This window comes from Garra rufa, chromosome 1, assembly GCF_049309525.1.
Source record: "Garra rufa chromosome 1, GarRuf1.0, whole genome shotgun sequence".
Classification (NCBI taxonomy): domain Eukaryota; kingdom Metazoa; phylum Chordata; class Actinopteri; order Cypriniformes; family Cyprinidae; genus Garra; species Garra rufa.
Window position 1 is genome coordinate 63,186,701 of NC_133361.1, and position 14,357 is coordinate 63,201,057.

Here is a 14,357-nt window from a genome sequence, read left to right on the forward strand (position 1 = left end):
AATCTAAATTGAAATTGAATTGAACATCTTTAGGATGAACAAATGCTTGAATAAATAAATTAAAAAAGAATAGCAGTGAACAGTGCCTATTAACAACATAATTTAAGGAATGTAATAAATTGTTTGACCTGACCTTGTTTGTGTCACGTTTGGAATAAGGGTCTGGGTCCAAATGCAGGGAGAGTAAGAATATTTAATGAAACAAAACACAAATAAACATAAACAAAAGGCCAACACGGCACAAACGTAACAAACTGAAACACTAAATAATCTAAACAGGGAACATGATCTTGAGCCAGGAATTCAGGAACGCAGAGTGAACAGACAAAACAGGAGACATAAGACAATGCAGACCTGAAAACGGAATGAAGTGTGAGTGTTCTTATACAGAGTCCAGATTGTGAACAGCTGTGTGTGAATCAGTGGTAATGACAAAACAGACGTGATGAATCAGAGTGCAGTGCAAACAGCGACCTCAGGTGGCTGAGGGAAAACCCACAGCCCCGATCATGACAGTACCCCCTCTCTAGGGAACGGCTACCAGACGTTCCCAAAACAAAATTTCTGGAGGGAGGAGGAACGGTGGAAGGTGCATAAGGGGGAGGGATGGCGGGCCAGGCCCGTGCAGCGGAGGGACGTGAGCTGGCCTCGCCGCCAGAGGAACGTGAGCTGGCCTCGCCGCCAGTGGAACGTGAGCTGGCCTCGCCGCCAGTGGAACGTGAGCTGGCCTCGCCGGCAGAGGAACGTGAGCTGGCCTCGCCGCCAGAGGAACGTGAGCTGGCCTCGCCGCCAGAGGAACGTGAGCTGGCCTCGCCGCCAGTGGAACGTGAGCTGGCCTCGCCGGCAGAGGAACGTGAGCTGGCCTCGCCGGCAGAGGAACGTGAGCTGGCCTCGCCGCCAGAGGAACGTGACCTGGCCTCGCCGCCAGTGGAACGTGAGCTGGCCTCGCCGGCAGAGGAACTTCAGCGGTCACCGCCGCGTCCGGAGCAGAGAGAGCGGTCACCGCCGCGTCCGGAGCAGAGAGAGCGGTCACCGCCGCGTCCGGAGCAGAGAGAGCGGTCACCGCCGCGTCCGGAGCAGAGAGAGCGGTCAACGCCGCGTCCGGAGCAGAGAGAGCGGTCACCGCCGCGTCTGGAACAGAGAGAGCGGTCAACGCCGCGTCCGGAGCAGAGAGAGCGGTAACCGCCGCGTCAGGAGCAGAGAGAGCGGTCACCGGCGCGTCCGTAGCAGAGAGCGCGGTCACCGCCGCGTCCGGAACAGATAGTGCGGTCACCGCCGCGTCCGGAACAGATAGTGCGGTCACCGCCGCATCCGGCACAGAGAGAGCGGTCACCGCCGCGTCCGGAACAGAGAGAGCGGTCAACGCCGCGTCCGGAGCAGAGAGAGCGGTCACCGCCGCGTCCGGAGCAGAGAGAGCGGACACCGCCGCGTCCGGAGCAGAGAGAGCGGTCACCGCCGCGTCAGGAGCAGAGAGAGCGGTCACAGCCGCGTCCGGCACAGAGAGAGCGGTCACCGCCGCGTCCGGCACAGAGAGAGCGGTCACCGCCGCGTCCGGCACAGAGAGAGCGGTCACCGCCGCGTCCGGCACAGAGAGAGCGGTCACCGCCGCGTCAGGAACAGAGAGAGCGGTCACTGCCGCGTCAGGAACAGAGAGAGCGGTCACCGCCGCGTCAGGAGCAGAGAGAGCGGTCACCGGCGCGTCCGTAGCAGAGAGCGCGGTCACCGCCGCGTCCGGAACAGATAGTGCGGTCACCGCCGCTTCCGGCACAGAGAGAGCGGTCACCGCCGCGTCCGGCACAGAGAGAGCGGTCACCGCCGCGTCCGGCACAGAGAGAGCGGTCACAGCCGCGTCCGGCACAGAGAGAGCGGTCACCGCCGCGTCCGGCACAGAGAGAGCGGTCACCGCCGCGTCCGGCACAGAGAGAGCGGTCACCGCCGCGTCAGGAACAGAGAGAGCGGTCACTGCCGCGTCAGGAACAGAGAGAGCGGTCACCGCCGCGTCAGGAACAGAGAGAGCGGTCACCGCCGCGTCAGGAGCAGAGAGAGCGGTCACCGCCGCGTCAGGAACAGAGAGAGCGGTCACTGCCGCGTCAGGAACAGAGAGAGCGGTCACCGCCGCGTCAGGAGCAGAGAGAGCGGTCACCGCCGCGTCAGGAACAGAGAGAGCGGTCACCGCCGCGTCAGGAACAGAGAGAGCGGTCACCGCCGCGTCAGGAACAGAGAGAGCGGTCACCGCCGCGTCAGGAGCAGATTGAGCGGACGCCCTCTCCCGAAAAAAACGCCTCCGCCCTGGCCCTATAGTAGGGGCGCTTCCGCTCCGCCTCAGCGTTAATGGCCTCCATCGCCGCCAAACAGGCGTAGATGGTCTCAAAGCGGGTGGCCGACGCCGCCTCCGCCTCCTCAGAAAAAAAAATTACTCCCCGCTGGACCCATCAGTGAGGTCTGCATTCTGTCACGGTAACACACGGGAGGTCTGGGTCCAAATGCAGGTAAGTAGATTTTTAATGAAAAGAAAACCAACTTAACAAACAAAAGGCCAACACGGCACAAACTGAAAACTCAAACACAAAATAACAAAACCAAGAACAAGATTCAAAATCCAGGGAAAATCACGGAACACAAAACACACATGACACGAGACAATGGAGACATCAATGCAGAGTGAGTGGAGATGATACTTATAGTCCTGATAGTAATTGTGAACAGGTGTGGGTGATCAGTGCTAATGACAAACCAGACGTGATGAATCAGAGTGCAGTGCAGGACAGGGACCTCATGTGGCTGAGGGAAAACCCACAGCCCCGATCATGACAGTTTGTGTGTGTATAAATATATACAGTCATGTGAAAAAGTTAGGACACCCTATTGAATTCCATGGTTTTTTTTAATATGGAAATAATAATAAATAAATAAAAATCTGGTCCTTGCAGGTCTTAAAATTTGGAAAATAAATCCTCAGATAAACATCACATGACATATCACACATTGTCATTTATTTAAAAAAAAAAAAAAAAAAAAAAAAACGGCCAAAAGGGAAAAGCTATGGACTTCCACTCCTGGAAGGATAGGTGTCTGTTTTAAATGTCTTGCTGATGATCAAAATATAATAATCAAAGGCATTTGATTAGCAGTGCTTGACTGTTACTTACCCTCTTTATTTCAATGTTAACAGTAGTGTCCTAACTTTGTTACACAAGGCTTTTCCATTTTGGCTTTATTTTTGTTGAATAAATAATGACACGGTGCAATTTGTCATGTGTTGTTGTTCGTTTACATGATGCACATGACATCAGGGAGGTGACTACGGAGTGTAAATCGAGTTATCACTCCCATTTAATTTAGTATTATGCCAATAATATTACAGACACCCTGTCATAAAGGAGAAATTGTATTGTGTATTATATTGTCTCTACATTAATGGATCTACAGTGAATCTCAGTCTGTGTTTAGGTGTATTTAACATAATTGTAAAATTATGCAATGGACACCAAGGGGGGATTCTAAAGTGTTTAAGCAACTCACATACCTTTCTTTTATGGCCAAATTTGCTTTCATCTATCAAAACTATTTCTCTTCTTCTTCCAATAGTGTGCTTTCCTCTTTTTCTAATTCTTTTCATTGCAGATTTGCAAACTCTTCTCAGCTTGTCTGCCATTTTACTCAGAGTTGCAGAGCTCCGAGTATTCCCCTCCTGTAGCATGTCCACCTGTCGCAGTCGAAGACCTTGGGCAAATCTGTACCGGACAAACCAAAATAATAAGCTACACAATTTAGAAGTTGGGGTGGAAGCCATTTTTCCAACATGACAACCACAATTTCCCATTTGCAGATGCAGCACTGCCCAAACATGCATGCACAACAGATGTCAATCCACCTAGATTCAAATACCTGAGAGACCCAAGTGGGTTCAGTGCCTCAGACATGGGCCTGGACTGATATTAGTAGCCCAAGATGTTTGGTAATTTTAAACCAACATGCTTTTACCAAATATACCTGGGAAGACCTTAATTCTTTTAAACAACTGGATTTAACAATATTTTATTTTAAACAAATGCATATTAAATAAGAATTTAGGCTGCATGATAAATCGCACGCAATATCCAATGTGCATCTAGTCACTAAAGCCGGTCCTGTAATCAGTACTCAAACTAAAACACACATGATGGTGATTTACTACTGATTACAGGACCGGCTTTATTGACTAGATGTGCATTGGATATTGCATGTGATTTATCGTGCAGCCCTAATAAGAATTATATTAAACTACCAAACATCTTCTATATACTGTTCCTATAAAGCTTACAGGCTTTTATGTATAACAATTAAAACTTTTACAAGTTAGGTTCAGGTAAGAAGCGATTGGGGCCAGATGGTCCGGTACAGACCTTAGGACCCGAGAAGACCATAGTATGGATGGAAATCAATTTAATTCTAAAAATGAAAATGAAAACCACATTAACAATTTCTTTATAAAAAGCTATATGCAAAATATGTGCCAAAATCGAAAATAAAATTAAGTGATTTCATTTTAATTAGCATTTTCCCTGACAAATTAAAAAAAGTTGGTGCAGTTGTGATTTGACATTTAATTTGCACTGCAATCTCGAGTCAAAGCTGCCAATCTTAAATTGAAAAGGTAAACGTGAAAAAGAAAATGCAAATCCAGTTTTTACAAAGCTTTTTATTAATAAAAAGCATACTAACAGTACCAACCAAAGGGTTCAGTTGTAGCTTAAAGGTTAGGATAAGGGATATATAATATTGTTGTGTCACCGTCAGGTGGAAACCTCACATTTCCAAATATATATATACATATATATATATTATAATTACATTAAAAACACTGTGTTGTCAATGTTTATACTGCGGCTTTATACATGATCAGATGCTTACAGGTATCATTATAGTAACATTTTACTACAATCAAGCTTAAATAAAAAAAAAATTCCATCATTACAATGGCCAAATCTAAAGCAGTAAGTGCATTGTATTGCATTTTCATCAACTTGCAGGTTTTGTAGATTACTGTGGCTATGGACACTTTGTGTGTGTCATTTGGACATAATTTCATGTTGCTATAGATTAAACAACCAGTTCTTTATTGCCCATTGCATAGCATGCTTAAACTGTTTGCAGCAATTCAGAATAGAGACTAATTTTGGAGTTACAAGGTTTCAGTCCGACATTCATGATATGCATGAAATTAATACATGTGGTTGTTATACTCACCATATTGGCTCCTTTCTGCCATTGGGTAGTTTCAACTTCATTAGATGAGAGCAGGGGCATTTAATTGATTTTCGAATTAGGCCTTCTTTCATTAACCACCTACTGAACTTAAGGATTTCCTTGGAGCACTGTCTAAAAAGAATTCGGCTCAAAAACTCGTAATATGACACCATATTTACCAACTTCTTGCTTCAAAGCTACCTATCTCCCATAATATTCATTATGTCTCATCTGCATCAGCGATTATTACATAAAAAAGGCGGATAGTGTTCGCTACTGCGTTCTCCTTCGTTGAGCGGTGTTATGGTGCGTTCACACCGCACACTTTGTCTGCGTCAGGCAACGCTCCCAACGCATCTAGTTTGACGCATGTACGTTGAAGCTTGCAACGCTTGTTTTTTTGGTGCGTTCACACCGCACACGTCAGGCAACGCATCTAGTTCGCACACTTCCCCTGAATAAACAATGACAAACTAGTAGGGAGTGGACATTTTGAAATCTCATGACCATGTTTCGCTAGCTAACGAAATGGGAAATAATTACCTACATTGTCGGAGTGGGAACAAGAATTTTCTGCTGTGCACACGTGCTCTGACTTCCGCATTTGCTTTGGCAATTGAAGAGTTAAGAAGCTGGAAAAGGAGTGAAAATTGTTGCACCTAAAATGGTAAGTTAAGTGCTAACCGAGCCCTACACTCGAAATTCATACGAGGGCTGTGCTGTATGACGATATAGATATATGTATAATATATAAATACCGTCGGTAATGTTTTAATGGAATTTACTTAATTGAACCACTGGGGGAAAACGGAGGGGAGCCCAATATACTGAACCTGCTAAATTACGTTCTAATCCACAGGTGTCAAACTCAGTTCCTGGAGGGTTTAGCTAATTAAGACTTCAGTATGTTTGTTGGAGCAGGATTGGAACTAAACTGCAGGGCTGCGGCCCTCAAGGAGCTGAGTTTGACACCACCATTTTAATCAGTCAACAGCATTTCGAGAAAATCACTCCTTCAGCTTGACTTTTGTAGCATTATTAAGAATAAGTGTACGTTTATTTCATATTGTGAAGACAATTTTGTGACATTAAAGTAAACCAAATAATAATCAAAATATATTATTAATCCAAAATATATTACATTAATTTTCCTAAAAAAAAGGTTAGATTTCAAGCAGCAAGTGTGACCCGAAAAATAAAGAGACTCAGTTTAATTAATTTTAATGGAAAAATAGCTCTTAATTTTTTCATAAAAATTGAATACTATCATAAAATATCCTCAAAATGCTAAATAATAATCAAAATATATTATTAAACAATAATATATAAAATTAATTTTCCCCAAAAAATTTAGATTTCAAGCAGCAAGTGTGACCCGAAAAATAAAGAGGCTCAGTTTAATTAATTTTAATGGAAAAATAGCTCATTAAACTTGAATAAAAATTTTATACTATCATAAAATATCCTCAAAATGCTAAATAATAATCAAAATATATTATTAAACAATAATATATAAAATTAATTTTCAAAAAAAAAAAAAATTGATTTCAAGCAGCAAGTGTGACCCGAAAAAATTAAGAGGCTCAGTTTAATTAATTTTAATGGAAAAATAGCTCTTATTTTTTTCATAAAAATTTAATACTATCATAAAATATCCTCAAAATGTTAAATAATAATCAAAATATATTATTAATCAAAAATATATTACATTAATTTTCCTAAAAAAAAAGGTTAGATTTCAAGCAGCAAGTGTGACCCGAAAAATAAAGAGACTCAGTTTAATTAATTTTAATGGAAAAATAGCTCTTATTTTTTTCATAAAAATTGAATACTATCATAAAATATCCTCAAAATGTTAAATAATAATCAAAATATATTATTAAACAATAATATATAAAATTAATTTTCCCCAAAAAATTTAGATTTCAAGCAGCAAGTGTGAGCCAAAAAATAAAGAGGCTCAATTTAATTAATTTTAATGGAAAAATAGCTAAGTAAACTTGAATAAAAATTTAATACTATCATAAAATATCCTCAAAATGCTAAATAATAATCAAAATATATTATTAAACAATAATATATAAAATTAATTTTCAAAAAACAAAAAACAAACTTGATTTCAAGCAGCAAGTGTGACCCGAAAAAATTAAGAGGCTCAATTTAATTAATTTTAATGGAAAAATAGCTCATTAAACCTGAATAAAAATTTAATAATATCATAAAATATCCTCAAAATGTTAAATAATAATCTAAATATATTATTAAACAATAATATATAAAATTAATTTTCAAAAAAAAAAAAAAAAATTGATTTCAAGCAGCAAGTGTGACCCGAAAAAATTAAGAGGCTCAGTTTAATTAATTTTAATGGAAAAATAGCTCATTAAACTTGAATAAAAATTTAATACTATCATAAAATATCCTCAAAATGCTAAATATAATCAAAATATATTATTAAACAATAATATATAAAATTAATTTTCAAGAAACAAAAAACAAAAAACAAACTTGATTTCAAGCAGCAAGTGTGACCCGAAAAAATTAAGAGGCTCAATTTAATTAATTTTAATGGAAAAAATAGCTCTTATTTTTTTCATAAAAATTGAATACTATCGTAAAATATCCTCAAAATGTTAAATAATAATCAAAATATATTATTAATCAAAAATATATTACATTAATTTTCCTAAAAAAAAGGTTAGATTTCAAGCAGCAAGTGTGACCCGAAAAATAAAGAGGCTCAGTTTAATTAATTTTAATGGAAAATAGCTCTTAATTTTTTCATAAAAATTTAATAATATCATAAAATATCCTTAAAATGCTAAATAATAATCAAAATATATTATTAAATAATAATATATAAAATTTATTTTCCAAAAAAAAGTTAGATTTGAAGCAGCAAGTGTGACCCGAAAAATTAAGAGGCTCAATTTAATTAATTTTAATGGAAAAATAGCTCATTAAACCTGAATAAAAATTTAATACTATCATAAACTATCCTCAAAATGCTAAATAATAATCAAAATATATTATTAAACAATAATATATAAAATTAATTTCCCCCCAAAAAAGTTAGATTTCAAGCAGCAAGTGTGACCTGAAAAAATTAAGAGGCTCAGTTTAGTTAATTTTAATGGAAAAATAGCTCATTAAACTTGAATAAAAATGTAATACTATCATAAAATATCCTCAAAATGCTAAATAATAATCAAAATATATTATTAAACAAAATATATAACATTGATTTTCTTGAAGGAAAATGTTAAATGTTTGGTCTTCTGTCAGTTTTGATTGAGAAAGTATCTGTGACTCAAAAATGAAGAGATTCAAAGGAAATGTTTTTAATGATTAATGTTCAGTTTCACAGACACTTGTTTCTAGCAGTGCTTTTGAAAGTTGCTTTCAAACATCTCACAGTAATAATAATAATAATAATAATATCTTCACATTTCCACAAACACTAGTATTAGTGTGTATTAGTGTGTGATTTGTGTAATGTGTGTGTGTTACAGAGATGTGTGTTATTCAGTTGTGTTTAATGTCACACAGAGACACTGAAGAGTTTGGATAAAGTCCAAATCCAGCGTGTAGTGTGTGAGTGAATGTGTGTGTGAATGTGTGTAAGTGTGTGAGTTTGTGTTTGTCAGAGACGCTGTAGAAGGACAGAGTGCCGTTCGACTCGTCCAGAAACACTCCTACTCTCTTACAGGAGCCTGAACCAGCAGATATATCAGTCTCCTTCTTATTGTGACGGGCAGAGAATCTGTGATCAGAGCAGATCAGACTCCAGGAGTTCACATTATGTCCAAACAAACTGTCATTACCCCCTCCTTTCCTCTTGATTTCTTTATATGACACTGATATATGAACACCATCTCCACTCCATTCAGTCTCCCAGTAACAGCGTCCAGTCAGACTCTCAACACTCAGAACCTGACAATACTCCTCAAATCTGTCTGGATGATCAGGATATGACTGTGTCTGACCCACATTTGTCACCTTTCTGTTGTCGTCAGACAGAATGAGTAGATCGTTTGCTGTGTTTGTATCCAGTGTGAGATCACAGGCATCTGAACACAAGACACACATTACAAGAGACACATTTACAACTAAACAACAAACAAGAAAACTGTGAGTCTGTTTGTGGACTTACATTTGTGGAGCCCTGATGTGAGCATGAACTCTCCTCCATGATCCACACTAGAAAACACACACAGAGACATTCATCTCATAATAATAATAATAATAATAATAATAATAATAATAATAAATATAATAATGAAATAGCTGCCTAGCAACCACACAGAACAACCTAGCAAGTATACATTATACATTAGCTAGCTGCTAGCGTGATTTTAGCATGATTAACAAGTTACTAGCATGACTAGCAACAAGCCAACTTAATAATAATAGCCTAATTATAAGTGACTTATGTTTATATTTATTGTGTATCGCTTCTGTAGGCCCTATATTCTAGTATTTGCTATATTTGGCAAACACTGTAAACGACAATGATGTCAATAAAGTTTTGACAGTTTTGATTGTATGCTAGTAACTTGTTAATCATGCCTACCAACATGCTAATGACATGCTAGTCATGCTAACAACTTGCTAATCATGCCTACCAACATGCTAATGACATGCTAGTCATGCTAACAACTTGCTAATCATGCCTAACAACATGCTAATGACATGCTAGTCATGCTAACAACTTGCTAATCATGCCTAACAACATGCTAATGACATGCTATTCATGCTAGCAACATGCCAGTGACACGTTTGTCATGCTAGCAACATGCTAATCATGCTACAAACATGTTATTCATCTATCAATATCTGTCTATCTATCTATATCTATCTATCTATCTATCTATCTATCTTAATCATGTTAACAATATGCTAATCATGCTAGAATCATGCTAGTAACTTGCTAGTCATGCAAAAATCATGCTAGTGATTTAATATTCATGCTAGAATCATGCTAGTAACTTGTTAATCATGCTAAAACATGCTAGTGACTTGCTAGTCATGCTGAAAAACATGCTAGTAACTTGCTAGTCATGCTAAAACATGCTAGTGACTTGTTAGTCATGCTAAAATCATGTTAGTGACTTGCTAGTCATGCAAAAAACATGCTAGTGACTTGCTAGTCATACTATAAACATGCTAATCATGCTACAAACATGTTAGAAACATACTAGCAACTTGCTTTTAAACTTTTTATACTTTTAAACTTCTTTAAACTTCGTTAAACCATTTTAAACTTGTTAAACTTTTCGGCTTTCTCAAGCCAACTTAAAGTTTGTCTTGAGAAACTTTTTTATCTAGTTATTATTAGGCTAGTATTATTTTAATAACTAGTTAAAGCTATATTTGGTTAATGCCTGACAATTATGTAAATAAAGTTTTAACTATATAATTAAGCAATAAGGTACGAGAGGCCGTGCTGTATCGTGAATAAATCACGGCTGAAGGGCGTTGTTAGGCACGACGCGAAGCGACACACAATAAAAATATTAATATCAAAAATATATATTAATATATATATATATATATATATATATATATTAGGTTGTACTTTTTCATAAAGTAAAATCATTAACTGCCTTCCGCTGTAAAAAGTAGTCCCTAACTGCTAAAGCTTTGTTTACGTTGCTAAGGGTGGTTGCTAAGGAGGTTCAATGATACACAAAACCGTTGAGTAAAGCCGTCATAGCAGTGCAGTATCATGAATACGACACAGCTGCTGACCAATCAGAATTGAGGAATGGAACTAACCGTTTTATAATTGCATTTATGCCATGTACATATAGAACGTTAAGTAACAAGATCGAAATTAAAACACAAAACTGCGTGACCAACTGCTCAAAAAAAACAAAGGGAACACTTAAACAACACAATGTAACTCCAAGTCAATCACACTTTTGTGAAATCAAACTGCCCACTTAGGAAGCAACACTAATTGACAATCAATTTCACATGCTGTTTGTGCAAATGAAATAGACAACAGGTGGAAATGATAGGCAATTAGCAAGACACCCCCAGTTAATTAGTGGTTGTGCAGGTGGTGACCACAGACCACTCCTCAGTTCCTATGCTTTCTGGCTGATGTTTTGGTCAATTTCGAATGCTGGCGGTGCTTTCACTCTAGAGGTATCATGAGACGGAGTCCACAACCCACACAAGTGGCTCAGATAGTGCAGCTCATCCAGGATGCACATCAATGTGAGCTGTGGCAAGAAGGTTTGCTGTGTCTGTCAGCGTAGTGTCCAGAGCATGGAGCAAGGATATTTTCAGAAACGAAAACTAAGACAAAAACTATTGCTCAGAAAACATTTTTGTAAACTGAAATAAAATTAAATCTAAATTAAATGAAAAACTAGAACGAAATGAAACTAACAACCTTTATTGAAAAGCTGAAATAAAATAATAATTATCAAAAATAAATACTCGTTTTCATAATCATTGCGTTCTCACCCAATGGCGGAAAAATGAAGACTGCGACCTGAACAGCAGCTGCATTAACTCTAGGCTACTACATCAGCTCTAAGCAATGTTTTTTTTTTGTTGTTGTTGTTGTTGTTGTTTAAATGTAACACAAGCGATCAAACCAATATACTAGAGCTGATTATTTGTTAAAGGATAGAGATTCAAACACACACGCAATGTCATTTCCAAATGACAACGATTCCCCATGTCTATTAAACCTTTGAAAAAGTCTTACCGGAACATTCAAGTCTGTATTTGCACTGCCGCTGACACAGAGAGAGCAGTCTTCATGTTTAGGTAAAAACAGATCTTTTCAAATACCCAGTCATTCATATTATAGTCTGATTAAAATTCATAGTTTGGATATAAACACTGATGTCTGTGGTACAGATCAAAATAGAGCATGTCATCTTTTCAAAGTAATTGGCGCTTCAAATAACGTTTGTGTCGATTGCATTGTTTTGCCGCTTGGTGGAAACAACTAACTGTTAAAAAATGGATTTGTCATTGAATAGAAAGATTGATTCAAAAACACAGATTCATTCAGTAATGTTTTTGTGAGCAAGTAATTTATTCATTCAAAGCACTTTTTCATAAATTTAATATAAAAAATTGGTGTATTAAATGTATTCAATTTTAAATAAAAATATTATGTATTAACTAATTAATAATTAATTCAAATGAATTAAACACATTTAAATAGACTGCAGCAATTGATATTTTGCCTCACATTATTTTGCTTAGTTTAGAATTGCTAGGAAATTGTGATTTCTAAAAAAAAAACTAAAACTGAGACTATATAAAAACTAAATAGAAACTAAACTAAGAAAAATTCTATTTCAAATTAATGAAACTAATAAAAACAAAACTCAATTTTATTTAAATTTGAAAACTATATTAAAATAAAACTAAATAGCAAGGTGACATTGATTTAATGTGGAAATTCCATCAGAATCATCCTTTTGGTTGAGGTTGAAAAATCAGTGCTAAATAATATTGGATCAATGACTACGTTTACATGCACACGAATAATGCGATTATTTGCAATAATCAGAGTAAGGACTTAATCGCATTATGATGTTTACATGTCAAGAGCAAAACTCTTCACTCCGGTTTACATGGAATTACCATTATTCCTATTAATTCCTATTGTCCGTCAATGAATTGCATTATGTTCAAGTCGCGCAATGTTGACAACATAAACTCCATTTCCTGAGCGTGTCCTCAGGCTTATTCATAAAAATAGACACAAACTTAATACCTGCATTTGAACCCGAGCCGGACGGGCAGCAGTATTTTCAAGAGTTCCGCAAATCCATGATCAAGCGCACATAAAATGCTAAAGATTGCCACAAAGCACCGGTAAAAGTAATTACCAATAATGTGTAGAGATGAAATAAGGAGATTTTTGAATTATTAATAAACTAGTGTTCGCAAGATAAAGTTTATTACACTCTTTAGAGAGAAATGTATCGTTACGGATTGCATAATAAAAGAGTTTTTGTTTTCGATTCAAATGATCTTGTTTTAAAGTAGTAATGCGCTCCGTGAGACTGGGTTGTGCGCTCAACATTAGCACAATTCATATGAATGCATACTTTACACTTAAACATTGAACGAAAACCACATCTCAATTTTACTGATGTAATGGATTAAATGTAGGCTAATGCAGGAAACTGAGTTCACATGACGCGTGTGGCAGATTACTGTGACAGATATGTGCCAACAACACGGGACAGGACTCTATCTCAGATGCTTGGGGGCAGCCCCTATTTTAGCCCCTGTGTAGCGCCGTCCCTGTCTGCAGGTGCGTGGCACTTCATTCGTGTAAGTCACGAGCACATGCACACTCTGGTCAAAGCGGCAATACTGCGATTAAGGTGGTTACATGCCTGTATATTTTGATTCAAATCGGCGTGCGCCACCTGTTAATAAGATTACGCTTGCTGCGATTATGAGCTTAATCGCATTATTATAATCGAAGTATTGCGTTTACATGAGGAAAAGTTTAATCGCAATATTGCCAAAATCTCATTATAATCGCATTAAGAGGGTCCATGTAAACGCACTCATTTAAATTATAGGCTACTTCTGTTAAATATGGTGTGTAGGCTACCAGAGCTGCTTTTCTTTAAAAAGAAAAAATACACAATTTCTTCATTAAGTAACTTTTACGTCACGAATATCGATTATTTTCTTAGCACCCCCACATACTGGACTAGCCCCCCGTTAGCCCCGTTAGAGAAAATATTCTGCCGCCTGTCTGTAGATTAGAAACAACGACGGCGAAGAAGGCGACACACTTTTAGGGAGCTCAGGAAACTGGACTTTTTTACTGGGGCACGCGCCCCAGTGAAAATCTGCTGTGCCCCAGTAAAATCTCAAGTTTGAGTTATAATTTACTTTGATAATCCCGAAATAAAGACATTAAACTATATGCAACAACTGAATTGACGTTTCTAAAAGCAACGCAGTTTAATCGAAGACTATGCACGCAGATAGGCTATTCTTTCCCGTGCGCGTCTCTGTGTACTGTATTTAACGGCAACGTGCACGTCGTGCAACCTTTTGCGCAGAAGTACTTGGTTACACAAGTTTGTATAGGTAATTATGTTGTAAATGCAATTGTCAAGCAGTTT

The 14,357-nt window shown here is 38.1% G+C and overlaps 1 protein-coding gene across 1 annotated transcript in view; it reads right to left on the reverse strand.

Annotated features, from left to right (window-relative positions):
• Positions 1–8,548: 8,548 nt before the first annotated feature.
• Positions 8,549–14,357, reverse strand: part of LOC141337844 (protein NLRC3-like) — a 204,283-nt gene continuing 198,474 nt past the window's right edge. The window contains exons 9-10 of the mRNA XM_073843423.1: positions 9,383–9,429; positions 8,549–9,299 (exon numbers count right to left, since the gene is read on the reverse strand). Coding sequence (XP_073699524.1) covers positions 8,755–9,299; positions 9,383–9,429 — 592 coding nt within the window. The 3' untranslated portion in view covers positions 8,549–8,754. The remainder of the gene's footprint in view (positions 9,300–9,382; positions 9,430–14,357) is intronic.